Source organism: Gallus gallus, chromosome 5, assembly GCF_016699485.2.
Source record: "Gallus gallus isolate bGalGal1 chromosome 5, bGalGal1.mat.broiler.GRCg7b, whole genome shotgun sequence".
NCBI lineage: Eukaryota > Metazoa > Chordata > Aves > Galliformes > Phasianidae > Gallus > Gallus gallus.
Window position 1 is genome coordinate 10,933,468 of NC_052536.1, and position 21,409 is coordinate 10,954,876.

Sequence of the window (21,409 nt, forward strand, 5' to 3'; positions counted from 1 at the left end):
CTTAGAGGTCAGAACTGTGACCTTATTTCACTAGAACATTTTAGTAGCAAATATAAATTTACCGTATTTCCAAGTCAAATAAAATGTGAATGATGTATCTTCACATATAGTACTAATATGCTCAAAAATGTTGGAAATGTCAACCATTTACACTACACACTTTCTTATTATCCCTAGTTAATATAAATTACATTTAATTTTACGTTTAGTAAAACATATTGCTGCCCAAAATAAGGACTATAATTTTTATCAGCAATTATTCTTATTGATGTATGAACACAATTATTTAAACTCAATGTACAGAGAGGCAGGATCCACGCACACATTTATAGTTTTTGTTCCCTCTGTGCTTCTTCCCTAATTTTTGTGGCTTGGAGTTCCTCCAGATGCTGTCTCTGACTTGTGGTTTTTGTATTTGAGATCCTATCTCCTGATTCATAGCATTCCTTGATTGACAGATTCAGATATGAAAATAAACAAATACGTGTGTATAATTTGTATCTGACAGTTACTGCTAAGTTTTCCATTCATATTGTTTCAGAACTTAGCCATTTCTTGAATCTCCAAGTTACTGCATTTTACTAATCTATTCAACAACTGGTGACATATGTGATCTTCACACTGCAAGCTGCACTTCAGATTCAGAGGATATTTCCTTTTTTCCCTCCTCCTTCATAAACTAAATTATTTAAAAAACAACAGAGGGCTTTATATTTCTAAACTGATATGCTTCTTAATTGAATGCAGAACACTTTCAAACTAGTTTCCATTAGAAGCCCACTTTTTTCTGATTTAATGCACAGTATAATACTTTCACTGGTAGATTAAAATTGCTTGTCTGGAAGTAAAACCTATTATTATACGCTTTTTTAGCAGTTTTGTCTTGTATAATGTAGGATGAATTATGTAAAATGTACCATGCAGGATACTCTACATGCTGCTACTTGCATGCTGCAAACAATCATAGTTTCACTGATAGACTGGGACTTAGCATCTTAAAATTCCTGTGGAAATCAAGAGCATTTTAAGTATGGGGTTTGATTATTTAATCAGACAACTTGCATTTTGCCCTGGCTAATTTGGAAGGCTGATAATATTTTACTCATAAAATAATTGTGCACCTGTTGTGACAGAAAACTATTCAAACAAATCTTAATAGAGAGGAGGATTCATTGCAGACATGAGTGTGTTAGCCTCTCATTTCTGCTATCTACAGGGCAACAGGTTTTAAACAGCTATTGAACAGGTCTCAGCTTAATCGTGTATAGCCTCCAAAGAACATTTATGACTAATGTGACTAACATTAAACTTTAATTCATATTGACAGCACAAGGTAAATATTTGGAAACTACCAATAATTTAAAGAAAAAGGATAAGAAATGGTATAGAATCATAGAATCACCAAGGTTGGAAAGACCTCTAAGATCACCCTGTCCAATCATCCACCTGTCAACAATATTTCCCATTAAACCATGTCCCTCAGTACAACATCTAAATGTTTCTTGAACACCTCCAGGGTCGGCGACTCCACCACCTCCCAGACAGCCTGTTCCAGTGCCTGACCACTCTCTCAAAGAAGAAGTATTTCCTAACATCCAACCTGAATCTCCCTGGCACAACTAGAGGCCATTCCCCCCAATCCTATCACTAGTTACACAGAAGAGGCCAACCCCCACCCCGTCACAACCTCCTTCAGGCAGCTGTAGAGAGCAAAAAGGTCACTTGAGCCTCCTCTTCTCCAGACTGAACAATCCCATCTGCCTCAGCCGCTCCTCATAAGACTTGTGCTCCACATCCCTCACTAGCTTCAATGCCCTTCTCTGGATACGTTCCAGGGCCCTGACATCTTTCCCTCAGTGTTATACATATACATATATACATCGTATATTAAATATATATATGTATGTATGTATACAGTAGTAGGATTTAAGCATGGCCAGCTAATGACCAAGAACCATTTCTGATCAAGCTGCTTTCAGATGTCTATTGCTTTTATTAACACAGGATAATACCTATGATCAACTCATAGCTATGAATTCACAGGATTTGGAGTAGACTATGCCCTTAACAGCTTTCAGTTTCATTCCTCTGTACAGACAAACTTTTCTACGGAATTCATTTCACTACAGGTCTCTTAACTTGCTTTATCATTTTCATATTTCTTTTAATTGAAGAGGCTTCCTTTTCAGTACTTTTGAAACTCTCCTGGCAAATCATGTCACAACTGAAATAAGTTGTAGGGAGCTGAAAAGAGAGGAAGAAATTACTTTAATCCAAAATAAATATTGTGGGGTGGACTGGGAGGAGCATAGAGGGAGAAGGAAGAAAGCAACTTCAACAGTTAAGCAGGGAGTTGTACCAGGAAGGATCTAACGGGAGCAAGGGGGTCCTGAATATGGACTCACTTTAATGTCAGCACAAGGAGGTGAAAAGGAGGAAAGGGAGCTTAGTTTAACGAAATCTGCCCTCTAGCAGAAAGCTGTCAGATGTCATTGGTCAGACCTGAAATGAGGTGACAGGGTCAGAAAAATCAAGATCTCTCATAACAAATGCTGATCGTTACCTTCTTCCAAAGGGTCAACTTGTTTAGGGAGTATAACTCCTCTCATATTCCTTTTTTCTTCTACCCCTCATTGATCTTTTGAGGCAGTGACTGTGTCAGGTTGCACTTTACTTTCTTGCTACTCTCAACTGCTTGTGAGTTTTCCAATTGTGTTCATACTTCATTTTTATTTGTTACTAATGCTACATCCTGAAGCTTTACAGATGACATTTCTAAGTCACCTCTGAGTCTACATTTTGTGTAGTTCCCATTAAGGTGCTTTAATACCTCTCTTAAGAAAAAATATCTGGCATTCTTCGATTCCATCAGGATGCTCTCACTATCCCACAACATCCACACATCAAGACCCTACTTCAAAACCCCTGATCAGAAAGGGAGTTTACTCAGGTGAAAAAGATTGCCACAAAGGATCTCATTAATCAGTACTAAAGGCTGGTGTTGCTCAGAATAGGGATATTTTCTGCAGAGAAGAGTGGTGAGAGTGAGAGGTATAGAATAACTTTCATATGAGGATAAATAAATACTTTTCACTTTTTAACCTGAATAATAGACAACTGAATGGAATATAACAGGGAAGATGAACAAGAAATAGCATCTCCCCATCCATTATAATACAAGATCTATGGGATACCTACAAGGTTCAAATATAAAGGAGAAGGAGATACTGTTATATACAGAATATTGCTAACTGCTGAACTTATCCCCATATACTTTCCAGCTGTCAATTAAAAGGTTCAAGAGTGATTGGATGTATTTATAGATGATATTTCTATCAATGGCCATTAAACCCAAATGTACCACCTCTGAATCAGGAAGCCCATTATCATGGGATCATAGGAAAGTGGAAGAGTACACTGAGGAAATATTACTTGCCCTTTCCTTATACCCTTCCCCAGATTCCTCAGTATCCATAGATACAACATAGCAGTATAGCACTATATGTTCATTTACATCTGACACTTAAATCAGATTTCCTTAATATGAAACTTCTATAAAAAAAGGTTGATAAAGTACACCTGCAGGTTTCAGCAGAATCCACACTCATCAGAAAATTTCAATCCTTTCAATATGGTGTCAATAAGCATCTTTCTACATAAATGGTAACATTCATTCATTTGTTAGAATTTTACTTGATTGGACTACAGCAACAAAATCTAAAAGCCCACTTCGACACATGCACTTGTTTTTTCATATGACATTATTTGTCTTCAATAGGAGTTTTATCTCACTAAACTAATTATCTCCATTAGCAACTAAGCTGAGACTTAAGTCTAAAGGAAATTTGTCACTGACATCCTGTGTCAGTAGAGGAGGCCTTCACTTCCAAGTGATGATAAGGTTCTTCAACATAGAGACCTTTCAACTACAGTGACAGATGCTGTATTCATTAAAGAAAACAATTACTCATATAATGAAAATCAACAATGAAAATATCATCCAAAATACAGCAGACCAAAAAAAAAGGAATTTTTCTGGAAAAAAAGAAAAGAAAACCTTCTTATGTGCTTTAGTTGATATTCTATTCTTTTTCTATTAAAAAAAATAATTAAACAGCATTTGAAATTAACACATTTTAGTGCCATACAATTTCTTATCACTCTTTGTACAACTGACAATACCTTCCTAATGTGTCCAGCAAATGTACTGCTGTTTCCAGTTCCTTATTATTAGCATCATTATCCTTCTTATCCCTTTTTCTCATGAACTGTTGGTACTATTTCTTAGTATGATATTCAAGCCACAGTTCCACAGAACACAGTGTATAAACGAGCTGTCCCACTTCTTTCAATATAGCACTGAATTCATACATTTAGTTCTGAATGTATGAGTCTTAGAAACATACCACAATAAGATATATATATCTTATTTTATAAATGCACAGTCAGGTATATAATGTATATGATATATATGTGTGTATATGGATATATCTTACATTTATATGATTGCCATAACAAATTCATTGCATGTCTGGAAATATACTGCATGCATCCTTCTTAATATTATTTATAAAATGTTTTCAACAATACGGATAACTTGATTTATATGAAAGGTTAATTACAACGTAATTTATAGTTGTGGAGTTTTAAGAACTAGAAATGGTAACAGTCAATAATTTTTAACACTAGAAGCAGGCATGATTGTGATAGGTGTCGCTGAAATATGACACCGTGACCAAAAGACCACAGCAATAAATATGTTTCCTTTTTTCTTTTTTTTCTTTTCTTTCTTTCTTTTTTTTTTTTTTTTTTGCTAAGTACAGCTTCAATCCTGCCAAGACTCACATGTACATAATTTAAATAATAACATACATACAGTGAGCAGTCTCATCCATTTCCACAGAACTGAACTATGCATAAAGCGCAGGCTACTTAATTCCAGAATCTGGGAAAAAGTATTTCATAGCAAGAAATGTCAAGATGATGTAAAACAAAGTAGTTTAATCTAGACTACATATTTGGTCTAGCTGATTAGATCAGTATCATAATATCTTAATCAAAAGAAATAGGTGCAATGGGGCTCAGTAAGTTTAACTAAAATAAATAAATATTAGATATACGCATATATATATATATAAATGTATTACCTTCCTCTAGAAAATCAGACAAAGAAGTATGCAAACACTGACTGTTGAAAGTGCTTATGAAATATTCAGTCATTCAAATATCAAGGTAACAATTTAGAAGATCAGGTTAGACCTGGAGGTGTAGCTTTTGTAATGTTACACACTTGAGAAATGGCAGAACAAATACACCTGTCTGATTTAGAGATCTAAAACTTAGAGCTAAGCATGTTATTGGATCATGGAAATAAATACACTACGAGAAAACTTTATAGCCTGTGGTATATATTCAATCAGGACCAATTTCTTAAGGATTTGGGTGTATGGTCTCTGGGTTGCATTGTTTTGTTATGTTTTGTTGGATGCTTTCATTGGTTTCACTAATTGGAACCAGTTGATTCTTTTTCCTGTGTATTGATTTTTTAAATCCTAGAGTTAACAATGATTCTAATGTATCATAACACTTTAGACCTTAATCGTACAGTGGGTCTTTTGCTTGTAGCTTTTGTTTGACTTTTAATTAAGAAGACCTTGCGTCTCAAAGCCTGAGCTGAGTTTTTAATTGCCAGTATGTATATCACACTGACTTCAAAAGAAAAAAAATATGTTTATAACAAAGAGCACAAAGGAGAGCTTTGAAATGTCTATAGCCATACAAAGTGACATAATTAAAAGCCTCTGAGTGCCTCTGTGATATAAGACATATATATTTATTTATACATATTTATAAAGCAGACTGTTATATACCCTTAGAATTCACAAAAAGAAATTTCAGCAATTATACCGAGGAATAATTTGTACAAATCCTGACTGCGCTGTTAGCAAGGGCTACAGTAAACCTCAGATTTATTTTCCTCAAAACAGTCTTCATACTTGATGTAGTGCACCACAAAGCACCCAAAAGCTTATCTATGCAGATAAATTTTACAAAACAGAAACAAAAATAGCATTTGAAATGTTTTGTAAATCTCGCATGTTTTAAGAAAAAAAATTAATTCACTGTAAAATCACAGAAACCATACTTTGCCTGAGGATTCACTCGCACAGAACACTCTCCCAAGACTATCACAGAAATGGATAGTGTTAAACTGCTAGCTTCAAACAGTTGTGTCTCACTGTTCTCTTCCAGATATTAGTGTGCACACACTAAATGCTCCTAGAAAACACCTCCTTCAGTCTGCCCGGTGTTCTAATACCAGGAACGACTACCATTTTCAGGCATGTTTACAGTAGAGCATACCAGCAGACTATCAAGTGAATGAAGCTGGTTTTACTCAATTCAACATTTCCTTAGGAAACAGCCATGCTGCTTCTCACCTATCCAAATGTTTTTAAGTCTATAAATGTGTATAGTGTGTACATGACACATGAAATAGGAGTTACAGGCTCTTTTTAATAAAGTAAATATGAAAGAAGACGGAATAAGTAATCATGCAAACCGACTTCTGCATTGGTTATACTGGATAAAACTATGAATGTCAATCACCATCCTTCCCAAAACAGAGGATACTGTACAAAGAAAGTGACATTGCAGCCACAGTGCCTATAAATATAGACAGTTCCAGTTGTAAACACCACCAATGGAAATCAGAGAACTAACCTGTTACACAGTAGCCGATGACTCACAAGTCACTCTTCTGCGAGACTACTAGACCAATTCTGACCCTTTCACAAGAACATCAGTGCTGAAGTTACTTAAGGATTGACCTTTCTTATTTGATCTTCAAAGACCCTGCATGCTGAGAAAGACCATTGCGGGCTATTTCAGTGGGACAACTGCCTGATGCATGCAAGACTGTGCTACTTCAATGATTTATATTTGAAACAGAAACAGAAAACTTAAAACAGACTCTGCATAGTGATAAACGACACTACTCTGCCTAGACACTGCTGCTGAAGGAAAACTAGATATCTAAGCAACAGAAATGCAAACTGTGAGGGCAGAGGAGGATTGTGCGCAGAACTCTGCGTACCCAAATATCTAGAAATACAGAAAAGAGCCCCAAACCACTCTGTTTATTCAACTTTGTGATGCCAAAAATGAGAATGAAAAGTATTTCCTCTTGCTAATTGTTATTCTAAAGACCAATGCTGCAAAAGTTGAACATAAGCTTAACAAATTGCTTGTATACCTTAAATGTATTTGCATGCACACGCTGGCAAATGGCGTACAACCAAATGATTTGCATGGGCAGCTGTGTTGTTTTCTTTTTTTTTTCCAGGTGAGCAGGTCATTTAAATGAGCTCAATAGCTTCACAGACCTTTGAAAATTTGACCTATGTGTTTCATTTATAAACATATCAAATGAACAAGCAGACTTATTTAACCACTGGAATTTGGCTACTAAGCATTCTGCCAAACGCTCCTCAGAGTTTTATGCAACCTCCCTGAAGTCAATGGCTTGTCTGGCTGGAATTCAAGGAAGAATCTGGACCATTATCAATAAATGAAATCCTAGTAAGAACATTCAGAAAAGGCAGTTTTACAGATGAAGCACACTATGTAAGAGTAATTGTGAACAGGAACAATCCCACTTCGAGAAAAAAATAAATGGGACACTGTTACTTTTCTATTGGCTTCTATTGTTTGAATTAATAGACGGACCTTATAATTATATCCTAATTAACACTATTGTGTTCTAAATATAGGAGGTAAAACAAGAAAATACCATTTTTACTTGTTTCTCTCAGCCAATTATTTTTCTTCTCATCTATCTGCTTTTCGAATACAAACAGAAACAGTTTGTGTCAGTGGTACATTTTTTTCCTGCTTTCATCCCTTTTTTCTGGCACTGATTCTAAGCGAACTGCCTTTCCGTAATCAAGATGCAAGTCTTTCACTTGAGGGGGAGGGCTGTATTCGGGCAGACACAGAGGAAGACTATGTGCTCAGGTTATCCGCAGCAAGAACAACGCCTTCTCTCTTAAATAAACAACTCCCAGTAACAGTCAGTGCAAAGAGCAGCTCCTCACAGGACCACACCTCACTTTCTTATAATCGAGACTTTTTCCCTAATGACCTCATTTACTTATTTTTTACCGCATTGCTTCTTGTCTTTTAGTTAGGCTCCCAGTAAGATGAATAGAAAGTCTGCACAAAAGCCAAAAACATCCACCAGTTAAATACACCGATTTAGAATCTAATGAAAATTAAGAAGCAAGATATTTGATATCCCACAGAAGATATGTTTTAAGAAACAGTTCTTTTAGACTTTAGTATGCCAATTATCTAACTAGAAATTCATTCAGAACTACAAAAATTAACTTCATGAATCATGACTTTCATGTGAAAGTCATGATTCATGAAATCTACCACCTTGAACACTGTAAGGATTTCTTTTTTTACATGTACATTTCTTTTGATAGATTAAAACACTTCTCTGGTTCCTCTGCTTTCCTTGATTTCCTTTTTGTATCTGGTTTCCATGCTGCCACTGGCTAGACAGTTGAATTTATTTTCTTACTGAGATTATTTAGGGCAGACAAATGCTACTAGGAGTTCATACGAGGCAATTTGGTTGACGATAGTGATGTTAGCAGCCAGGAGCTAACCAGCCTGGAGACAGTGGCTAGGCTACTGGCTTGCAAGCCAAGAGGAGTCCACTTACAGACCCACCACTGTTCTGCTATCTAACTCTGCGCCTTTTTTAATTCTCCTAAATTTGCAAGGAGCTTTGAATACAGTAAGCATAAATAAGCATTACAAAACAGCAATCGTTATTCATCTTCACATTTGTGTCTGCTTTTTTTTGTACATTTGGCAGTTCAGGAAAACTGAAGTTACATTAGCAAAGATTCAGTATTGAGTCTTACTGGAAGTCATCTAGTAATGGAAAGGAATACTGCAGACATTAAAATCACTTAAGGCAAATTTAAGGCAAAGTTTCCAGGGATTAGAGGCAGGACATTAGTTGTGAAACTTACCAAATGACTGTTTATATGCAATTATGGTGAGTTAGGTAATTATTTTTAATACAGACAACACACTATACTCCAAGACAAAGTATCTGAATGAGTTGAAAATCCTTTCAAGTGTGAGTAAGAAATCTTTGTAGGTAAATAAGAAAACAGTTTGGAGTAAGAACTCTGCCAGTCCACTCGGCAGTGAACATACACACTACGGAAACAGGAGGAATAACATAGATGCAGAACTGCTCTCCCTCTTTTATTTATTTTTAACAAATGAAAGCTCATGAAAAAGGTTTTTGTGCCATCTAAAAGAATAAATAACATTATCCAGCATTGTTAGAGATCCCACATATTTAATTTTGATTCACTAATACCATTCAAGCAGTTTCTATTTAGAGACTAAGTAGCTATATTGTGCAAGTAATGGACCAACCAGTATTCAAGGTTTTCCACATTACAAAGAGACAATACAGCTTTAAATAAATAGTCATGTCAAGACATAATTTTGTTGCCTTTTTCTGTTACTATGAATTTTAACACATTTCTGTAAAACTGTGTACTGTATTTCTGTCATTTACATTACTCTAGGATTTCTTACCTGTCTCATTCTTATTGTCATAATTCTACAAGTAATATCCAACAGGCAAACCAACCAGATTTTGGTCTTGAGTCAGTTGCAGCAACCAATTAAAACTTATTTAATGAAAAGGGCTAGTCTTTCATCTATTTGCACAATAAAAAACATTGAACTATCTTAAGACTCCCTAGAGGAAAATTAGAACCCTAAGCTTCTACTGTCATAAAAGACTATCTTTTTTTTTCCCCTATTAGTAAAGACTTATTAATACAATGGTTATTATTCTTTATTTCCATACATTTGCAATTGATATTTAATAAAGTTATTCCAGTGAAAAGAAATAAATCTTAGATACCTTGTGTGCTCTTCAGAAATGCCTTTTGAGCCCTTCTCACAGTACAAAGAAAAAACAAACAAGCAACACCTTTAAAATTTGCTTCTAAGTCAATAACACTGAATTTCTTTTCAAAAAGAAAAATGAAAATCCATGAGAGAATTGATGGGTATGGAAAAAAACCTTTTAAGTTTTCGGTACACTCTTTAATAGTCAAAGAGTTTCACTTTTACTAGACTGCTGATACAACAAAACTTGAATATACTGGAACATTTTGTCTCTATAAGCAATAAAACACCCACTGATTTCAGTGGGTCCAAACTTTCATCCAAGGCTTCTCCCTCCCCAGAAATAGCATGAATATTAAAAAATCTTTTTTTTTTTCCTTTCAATTTTGAATAGAATATTCAGAATGGTAATTATACAATGATTCCCCTTTTATATTCAGAAAGTAATTTATGCAACTGGGAAGAAATGGTACCAAGTGCAAGTAGCTCCACATTTTGAAGACGTTTTTTCCTCTGGTCACAGAAATACCTAGCCTAATGTCAATGAACTAATGTAACTAGCCCAGTGTTTGCAATTGTTATTTCTACTATTTTTCTGAAAGTGAGTCAATTCACTTTTTAAAAAATATATGTAAACGTTTCAAATTGGATCTAGTGAGATACCTTTAATTTCTCCAAGGAGATCACTTGTGTTTAATTTTTCCATCTTCTCCTTCCAGTCTTTAGAAAGTAGTTTTTCCATGCAGGAAGAATCTATTCAAAAAAAAGGAAGAAACATCAAATATATTCTTATGCATCAGGAAAAGTGGTGCCATCTTCATTTTAAAGCTTTTCCCCTTATTCTTGTTGGACCATAGTTTCAAAGGGAAGTCAGTAACCAGAGTTCCCTTTTAACAGCATTTTAAATCCGAACTAATTCCTCTGAGGTTAATGGAGTTACTATGGATTTAACAAGAGTCTAATTGAAAGAAAAACTTTGTTCAGGATTTATGCATGCTAACTGCCAATTTACATGCATAGACTGCCAATGTATGTACAAATTCTGTCTTTTTCATTTGAGAATGATTGTACACTCCAAATTATACATGAAGATTTAGAAGGGTTTTCTGGAAATTTGGCACACGGTGACATCTGAAACCCATTTTTATACCCATGTCAATGCAAAAGTTATTCATATAACATCTCCATGGAATTCACAAAAGCATTCTACATATTCAGTGTTCACAGTTTCAGAAATTTTCTCGGTACACTATAAACAACATGCAATGATTAGAAGATCTCCTTTCATAATTTGAAGTTCAAAATATATTTCAAAATTTTGTCCCACCCTGATAGGCCTTCTGTGGGCAAAACTGTCACTGAAGTCATTACACTTAGGAGAAAGCAGAAGACTAGTAAATTTCATATGATCAGACCTCAATTCCACTGCAAAATTTGATACTGAGCATAGCATCTCTTCACTAAAATCTAAAGGCTTTTTCAATTCTTAAACTGAACTGACTCTGAAGTCAAAATCGTACATAACAATCCAGTTGATTTTTAAGGTGGGTATTCTGATGGTTAATGTCATGATTCAGTTTTATGATTTTAAGAACCTCAATTCAGTTTTATAAATAGTCACTGAGAAAACTTTCCACAAAACTAAACAGCTATCTTCCCTCCCCAGTTAGTAATAAAATGTCCTTTAAACCTCATGCATTTCTTTCATTCGTAGACAGGTTCACGAACAAACCCTATGCTAAAATCCTTGGAATCACTTAAGTTCAGTTTATCAAGATACAAAGAACATTATTTAAATACTGTTGCTGAAATGAATCTTTGCAAAGAGCCCTCCTTGTAAGACTACATACCACCCTGGGGGTGCTGAGCACATTGGTTCTTACTTGAATACGCTGAGATTACCCTCACACTTTATCTTGTTAGAAACCCCCAAAGCAAGCTGCCATTTGCATTAAGAGGAAGTCAAATCACAAAATGATTTCCAAATTCTCCGAATTTTGACAGCATTTGTACTGGTAGCACACCAGCCACTTGAGAATTGACACCTGGGTCAACAAGAACATAGAATTTAGTTTATTGTATCTTCTGTTAAGTTACTGACAGATTAAGGCCAAATTTTAGCTCAAATTTCCATGTAAGCAGTCCCACTAGAATCACTCACACAAGTAACACCAAAAGCAAAAAGCCCTTATGAAGAATGGCAACAGAAATAGTATCAATACAGAGCATAACAGCGTGTTCCAACTCAGAGGAGTCCAAAAAGAGTCAGAGAGGAGAAGCATTCAGAGAAGGCATAAACGTTTAGGGTGATGTTCAAGGAAGTAAAAGGTCATACAGCCGCTTTTAGGATTCATTTTAGGATTCACATAGTTTTTAGGAACATTTTAGGATTCAAATAGTTTCAGCTGAAAATAAGTTACATTAGCATCACCCACTTGGAAAACAAAAACAAAAAACAGAGAAACAAAAAAGCAAAACCAGTTGAAAGCAAACCAAACTGTAACCACCAGAAGATCAAAGATCAGGTTTTAATTACAACACATTCTCACTATGCAAGCCTCTGTGTAAAGACAACACAGCTCGTAAATGTTTTTGAAGTAATATTTCACTGGAAAAGCTAATTTATTTACTAATTATATCTTTCTATGAAAGAGACAAAATTAAGGAGCTCTAAGTTGCAATAGGCAGTGTTAAAATACTTGTTATATAATAACAATTTACTTTTAACAATAACAGGCACTTATTACTTTTATGAGTTCTGGCCTGATAATAGAAGAATCAAGAAATAACCATCAATTATCAATAGAACATTATAATTTATCCTTTTATTTATTTATTTATTTATTTATTTTAAATACTACCATTAGTTTAAAGAGATGTTTTTGTTTCTCCCCTGCCAAAATCTCAGACCCCTCATCCCTGGGGAAAAAAAAAAAAGAAAAGGAGCTTCGGAGTTTTATTGTGATGTTTGCTGTAAGTTATATATACTATTGTTTTTTAACTTAGATATTTTCCTCAATTCATACAAATATGGAAAATCATTTACATTTCAGAGAAATGATTCTAAAATATCACAAGAGTTGGTAAACTACTTGCTTTGAAAGCACCTACTTTATACCCTGCCTTACTTTGCCTAAGACTATGCTTGTTCTTCCATAGAGTTACTACACTGTATAAGGGCAAAGAATATTTCTAAAGACAGACAGAGAAAAAGCTGGAATGGAAAAGATATAATCATGTTGCTACTTACAATTCTTATTTCTACAAACGACTGAAAAAATATTTAAGACTGACTTTCAACACCTCTATGCCATTCAAATTCTACGTTACATCTCTGACCACACAATTTATAGTATTGTATTTAATTATTGGGAAGATTACAAGAACATGCAACGGCCTTTTAATAACATTGTAAAAACAGCTCTTTTGAAAGTCCTGTACATTTTCAATTAGCAGAGTTAACCTGCATAATTTTTAGAATTTAAAATCGTGGTATATGTTCAAGCTCTCTGGAGGTCCTTCGCATTAGACACAAACCTAAATATAAAGGCTTGTACTTGAAAGGCACATCTCCCTTCAAGTTTTGTATTCAGTGTTCACAAACACACATTTTGAAAAGGTTTGAGAATAAGAAAGGGTTATTTTCTTCTTTGTGTGCTGAAAATTAATTTTTACACACATACAAAATCTACAAAGATGTCTTCTGACATCAGTGAATTGTCTTCATCCATATTGATTCATTTTCTGATTTGTTTCATTATAGAAACCAAACAACGACTCAGAATCCAGCACTGAACATCGATGAAGCCCGAATTCACATCTGCACTGCATCACTCTCCCTGCACTGAGGCTCTGCTTCAGAACCATTACAAAATCTTGCGGATCCCAGCATTTGTGAAATTCAGGGGTATTCTTGTTGAAGACAATTATAAAAGAAGCAAAGAAAGAAATTAGCATTTATACATTTTTAGCTCTTCTCACTGACTTTATAAACCACAGTCGAGTTTATGCTGCAAAGTAGCATATTTTGTACTGACACATGTAGGATCAAACTCATGTAAGTTGCACTGAAGGAATTTATTGTATTAGCAACAGAGAGACTCTTGCCTTTATATTCTTCTGTTGTTTCTTTCAAGGGCAGCAAACAGGTTAACAACAATTAGACTGAGATGACTAAATGAAATAATTGTGTGTATTTAATAGCACACTTTAACACATACTAAATTAGCGATTTTAATTGTAGAGTAAAGGATTTTAAGGTGCTGTGAGGATCTTACGACACGAGAGCTTTGCAGAGGTGACTGAAGATTTTAAAAGATAAATAAGCAGGAAAAAAGACAGACAAGAGAAAAAAAAAGCCTAGGTGTTAGATGAAAAGGATCTCTCCAGAATGACAAAGCATCGATGAAAAGAATTAACATTTGTCCATTGGGTAATCAATCAGTCATGGAATGGATGGAATCCAGCTCTTTGTAGCACAACCGGTGATGAAGAACGAGTGTGTTAGCTATCACAGCCAAGCTCTCAAGTTCTTCCAACTAAATGAAAGTCATCTTGTTCCTATCAAGGATAGCTTTTCCCTCTTGTCTCTTTCTTACTCTTTTTTTTTTTTTTTTTTTTTTTTTAATTTCAACAAGTTAGCAACTCCCTCTATAGCTTACATGAATACTGTATGATCTTACAATGGCCTGCACCTATCCTCATTGATTTGGATTGGGAGATGGGGGAGGGTTCCTCTTTTTTTTTTTTTTTTTTTTTTCCCCTTTTAATTCACTGAAGTAGCCTCTTATTACTTGCTTTGAAATACAGATAAGAAAAAAAGTGCTCATGCCATGTGTGTGTTTTTGTTTTTTATGGTAAAGTCATACATAAAAGAAAGCCTAAATGTGAGAGTGCAGCAGCAAAACTTCAAAGCACTGACTGTCAGACATTATTATTTCAAATCAGCTTTGACTTTTTGAGACTTAATAAAACACTATAGTACAGACTGGCATATTTATAACACCTATACCAGTGATCAACTGAACTGTCTTATTCTTGCTACTGTGCAGTGCCTTGTTACTTCTTTTATAATAAGCTTCCCTGAAAACATGTTGTAACAATACTGAAAACTGATAATTATTAATGATATGAGTTCTAAAACATGACTTGTTTTGCATACAATTCTTTTTGAATATATACATTACTTTGTGACAGAAGACAAAAGCACGTTGATTTATTAATAATGATTGCAAATGCATAGCAAGTTCATAAACAATACAGAAGTATAATTCAATCAAAGGTATAGGTGACATTTTCCTACATGCATTTGAACTGCTACATCTCATGGAAAGAAGCATTGGAAAAGACAAGGTAGAGGAATTAGAAGAGAAATCAGACACCCTACAAGGGAAACAGTTTGAAAACATGATCAGATGCTCAACAGAAGGAGAAGCTTCCCATCTACATTTTAAAAGAACAGTATTGGAATCAGTGGCATCTACATCTCTGCTAAACATGAGAAGAGTATGCTTGTGCAAGCTTTGAGACTAAATAACAAATTGCAAGCTCCTCCCCCTCTAACATTCATTTTTCTCTAAGTATTATGTTTATATTCTCTCATTACATTTATTTGCCTTCAGCTCCACAGGAGAAAATGTGTCTTTCAGAACAGCCTTTGTCAAATGAGTTCAAATGCATCATTCAAGCCTAAATCACAAGAAAAACAGCAAAAGTGGAATTACCCTGTCAGCATCTGTGAAATCTTTGTTAGAGAAAAGGTACTGTTTAATGAATGTTAAATGAGATTATGAACACCTAGGGACAAGCATCTCTGTGCTTATGAGGCCTACCTCAATGGATTCCTATTACAGAAGGGAAGGTTTTTCCTCCCCGCAAATCAAATAACCCTCAAATAAACATTACAGTGCCTAGTATTTTGTTGCCACACTCCCTATTCTGCTTTTTCATATCTTTTTCCACACCACAAGAGACACTCAGCGTTTCTCAAGCACACGAAACTTAAGACTTGCCATCTAAACCACAAGATTATAAACCATTGTTCACCATTCTCTGTCAGACTGCCCCTCTCCTGCCATCTGTCACACAGCAACAACATGTAACAGAATGTACGTGTGAAGGTTCAACCTCTACTGCCATACCACCAACTGTCCACCTCTGACTTTGTGGGCCAACATAAGAAAACAAGAGGCATTATTTTCAGAGCAGTGCCTTCTTTCCTTTGAGGACGTAAATTTTTTGTAATGTTACTCAGATAGATTCTTTGTTGCCATAGTTACTTTTTTTCTTCTTTCAAACATAAATTATCCTTTTCTGTTTCAAAAAACTTTAAATAAAAAAAAAAAAGAGAGAGAGACAGCAACAATACAAAACTAATCAAAAATCAGCCTGAAGGCTCAAAACCCATAGTTGTAATGTACTGGCACTGTTTCTTGCTTATAAGCAGCTTGGCTCCAATCTTGTTGTCAGTGGAGAGGCAGGTCAGGGGAATCTCATCTCATCCTTCTCAATTTCCATGCTCTTCTCCTAAAGTAATTAATTGTTGTGGTCTAACAGAAAATTAAAATACAAGGCACTTCAGCCATGCTGGTAGGTAGCAAACTAATTTCTTTTGCCAACTGTTTGTTGGTGGCTTTTTTGTTTGGTTGTTTTTTTTTGGGGGGGGGGGGGGGAGAAAAGAAGGTGGAGGGGGAGTGCTGTTGGTTGGTTTGTTTTGTATTTAACAACATTTCAAAAGCCAAATTCTTGGAGAATGGAAATACAGTCACAACACAACAGTAAGCAACCTGACATTTAGAACAAGAAAATATGCTAATCCTTTCTGTTACATTTATTGCAAATTACAAAGGATTTACTCCTAAATTCTGTAACTTGTTCCTGCCCTAAAGGAGCTAAGAAATCATGGCCAATTGCTTATTCCCTGCTCTCATACTGACTTGGTTCTATCCACATCTTTGCCTTGGCTAGTTAGGCTGTGACATCTCTGGCACAGACTGCTTATCTCACAAGCATTTTGTTCAGTACATTTCTGATCATGAATCACTACTTGCTCCCGATTCAACGCAACCCGCAGTACTGAGATCTCTCCATCTGAAAAAAGACAAAAAGAAAACCAAAAAGTGCATGTAGTGCAAATAAGTCTTTCTAGTTATGTTTATAAGCCCACAGTAGAAGTTTTCTTGCAAAAGCAGCATGTCTGCAATCTGACTACCTAGCACTACAGTTTTGTTTAGACCAGGGAACCAAGTGAATCTGCCAACTGCTGTACATTTTTTCACAGTGACAAGATTTCCACAATATGATAAAATTAGAACTGTAAGAGCTTGGAGAGCTCTCTTAACTTTTAATTAAAACTCTCCAAGCTCACTAAAAATAATTAGGCATTAAAATGTTCTGGTTTTCCTCTGAATTCATTTGCACCACTTGAATGGTCTAGATCTTGCACGAACCAACAGACATTCTAAACAGAAACACTGGAACGTAACGGGGGGTGATTTCCAGACCTGCTTTCTATGATGTAGCTAGTGGGAAAAAACAGTAGTCTGAAGCTTGTACCAATTCTGCCTAAGATGGCTTGTTTCAACAGGACCTCTCCAGTGCAAAGAGTATCTGCACAGAACACTGTGCTCTGTGCAAAACTCTAGATAAAAAGAAGTTAGAATTTCATGTAAAACATAAACCAAGATACAGCCCTGACCTTTATTTTCATTTATTTATTAAAAAGCAGAACCTTTAACCTTGCAAATGTTTTTGTTCTCTTAAAATAACTCATACAATGCTATATGCCACACTATTTTTAGAAAAGCAACAAGAGAAAGCATGCTTTTCCCATACAGCAGGGTACTGATATAAACATCAACACAGATGCTCTGTGAGAGAGAGCTGGACTTCTCAAGCACTTGATCATTAAGGAATGCACCAACTGTTTTAGATAATCTCGTGCCAGCTCCAATTCTGCTCCGCACTCCCATTTGGGAGTGGCCAATCTTGTGCTGCTCCTAATTTTTCATTTTACTCACTCCTCCATTCTTTTTTCCTTTTTTTCCAGAACAGAGGGAAAAAGACATTGTGTGCCAAGCAATGCAAGACTAGAATCACTTCCCCAAACAGAGCAAAACTTTCAGACAATTAACCCTCCCCTCTTCTTTCAGATAAATTACTAAGTATAAAATGCAATCTGTTTCCTTTGTTTACTCAATATGAACAATTTGTAAATGACTCAAGGATAAAATTCAGAAAATGTTGTGCTAAATTAGAACCATTATAAACATGCTAATGACGGCTCAACTAAAACATGCAGGATCCGTGTGAAGAAATATATTTAGTTCCTGTGAAATCCAGTTGTATTGCCTCAGAACTATTTGGTCACTTAATTGTACATTACTCCAGAAAAATGTTAATTTCATGAACACTGCACTAGACGATACACTGTATGTCAAAGGGAGCTTTCTGAAATGTCAGTGTGATTGCTTGGATGCAGTGTTTTGGCATATTAGTAGAAGAGAAATATCTTTTAAATCTGACAAAATTGCATGTACATTTCATTCCTCCACTTAGAGTTTCCTATCCATTATAAGCCATACTCTACTGTTAGATTGGCTGCATTCACTGAAGTATACATCACCGCCTTATTTACATTACAATGATAGCATGCTGTATATTACATGTAATCACCTATTCCCTAAGTATGTGCACCTCTATTTATTTTCCAAGCAAAGATATAATATTGGCAAGAGATAGTCTGAAGCCTTCCACATAGCAATCAGGGTTTGTCAGGAAAAGGGGAGTGCAAATTTGCTTGCAGTCCCTGAGCAAGAGATTACATAAACTTACATATCAAAGGAGAATGATTTTTTTTTTCTGTCTCTGAGTATGCGTTTATTTGCAAAGTAACAAAATCAACAGGATTTGCAACATTTGTTACCTCGAAAAAGAAGAAAATTTGCGGGTGGAAGCCAACTTCAAAATATTATTTTCCATGTTTCCACATCTACACATCTTTCTGAGTTAACTTTTTTCCTCAGTGTGAAAAAGAACAGATGGAGTCATTATATTAGTTAGAACTCACCAGCATAGTTCCATCAAGATTTACTCAAGTCTTAAATGGATTTGAAATTTCTTCCAACATTCAGGCTAGCTCTTCTTTCTTAATCTCATACCTCCAATTCCTTGATACAATCCTTTTATAACCCTAAACAATTCACTTTCATCTTTGGTATCCACTCTTTTCAAACACTTGTGAGTTGAAGTGACATTCTTCTCATTATTATTCAGACTAGGGAGAATTTAATCTTCAAATCTCTCTTTGTTAAACTGCGCTGGAACTAACCACGCATCACACAGGCTCTGGAAATATGCAGCGTCTTTCCTCTACAGCAGAGTTTCCCTAGTAATTCAAGAAGCTGCAGACTGCATGTCAGTTCAGCCATAAACCCAGACACTGGGCTCTTTTTAAGAAGGATCTGGGGTCAGAATTTCTTTTCTCTCAACACTGCACAGTTATCCCAGCTCCTCATTCCAAGCTGAAGCAAGCAGAGGGTCCCATCTCAACTGAAGGAATGATCTGGTAGCACAAGTAGGCGTTTTTGACATTACATTTTCTCCTATGAAGTTCAATGCCAATTAAGCAATGTATCTTTTACCAAAGAAGAAATTTTGTGAAATGGCTACAAAAATGTTAGTAAAAGTTTTGGGGAGTAAAACCATCTTAAATAAAAGGTAATACAAAAATAAAGGGGTGAGATCCTTCATACCATGTTAGTTTTTGGTCAGGGAAATATGGAGCGGACTTCTTGAACAGCAAGAAAACATTTCTATTAAACTGATTGATGTTCCTCATAAAATTTGTGCCACCAGATGATTTACGAACAAAACGTTGATGATTCAAAAAGACCTCTATTTTGTTCTCCCAAATCATGTTCTACTCATTACCCTAATAATGCAGTAATAAACATCTGTTTAATGATTTGAAGGCTTCTTAATATTGTGTATAAAAATCTGAACTCAGCTCTTACATAAAATATTCAGAAATTAAAACAATTGTATAACAAAAAGAATTTTTCATGACAAACCCTTAAGCGTTTTTGTATGTAAAAGTATAATACAAAGAAAGCAAAATAATATGCTCTTGATTTGAAATGACTTCAAACAAGGATGCAAAGGAATGAAAACAATAGCTGGAATCTCTTCTCTATTTACCATTCCTGAAGATCTCTATGGCAGATGATGTAGTCTTTTCTGGGACACTAAAATACACTGACAACATCAATTCTATGGCCTCCTTTAAACCACTAAAATTTTGAGTTAAACTATCACATTTTATATAAATATAAATACAGAACAAACAAGACTTTCCTGAGCTAATCCCAGAAAGTGGAGTCTTAGGAGGTTTACAAATCTCACAAGCACCAAGCTACTTGCCATAGATACATATTTCAGGAATAATATCTGTTTTATTATAAATCTGTGAAAAAGACTTAACTTCAAGAATAGTATCTTAAAATATTCACTTCCCTAAACATATACATCTGAAAATTAGCCACCAATTTCTTTTCTTGTAAAAGATCATTATTTATTTTTTAAAGTCAAGTGCTGGAATGATAGGGGGGTACTAGAAATAAAGTGTTCCAGGAAATCCTCATTCGTTCCCTGTACGCATTATGATACATTTTTTTAATTAAAAACAAACAAACAAAAAAACCAAGCAATAAACAGAAAAAAAAATTTATAGGATTCTTGCTACATTCAGCACATGGGACAACCACAACACAAAAGCAGAAACTGGAACTGCAGAGCAAATGAGGTTGTTGTCCTCACAAACACTGGCCACGTTTCATTGCAGAAGTTTGAAGAAATGAAATGAATTAGGGAGGGAAATGGAGAAGGAGAAATGATGGGTCGCATTTATGGTGCTTCATTTTCTGGGAGCTCAATTTAAAAAAACCTGGGGTTGTATTTGAGGAATTGCTGAACGTTCACAGCTGCAGCTGTGTCAATGTAAAGTCAGTGTTAAGATTGAAGCTATAATATATATAGCTATATATAAACTTCTACACAAAGTCCTCTGGAAAAGAATCAGGACCTAAGCACCTCACACTAAGCAGCCAATAAATCAATGACGTTTTTGAAGTCACACTCTTAGTCACAAGCTGGTATGCTAACTACCCTTCTTTCTTCTTCACAAATACTTTGAGATGATTTATGTTTGCACTACATTTACAGATTATGCTAGGAGAAAAAAAACTATCGCGTAATAATCATGTTTTCAGAGCCCAGCTTGAATAAGTAAAGAATAGACACTAAGACTTCAGATGAACCAGAAAGGATATAACACACTGGACAATTTCACATTCACTGAGAATCATTCTATTAGTGAACTGGATTTGGAAACAGTGGCAATTTGCTGGTAATCGCCTGTGTTGGATAATAGAGTGGGTGAACAAAACATGGGCTTGAGTTC

General features: G+C 35.2%; 1 protein-coding gene across 18 annotated transcripts in view; it reads right to left on the bottom strand.

Moving 5' to 3' along the window:
• Positions 1–21,409, bottom strand: part of SOX6 (SRY-box 6) — a 404,747-nt gene that overhangs the window by 160,482 nt on the left and 222,856 nt on the right. For all 18 annotated transcript variants that reach the window (XM_025150674.3, XM_025150677.3, XM_040700840.2 and 15 more), the window contains one exon: positions 10,615–10,704. In XM_025150674.3, coding sequence (XP_025006442.1) covers positions 10,615–10,704 — 90 coding nt within the window. The remainder of the gene's footprint in view (positions 1–10,614; positions 10,705–21,409) is intronic.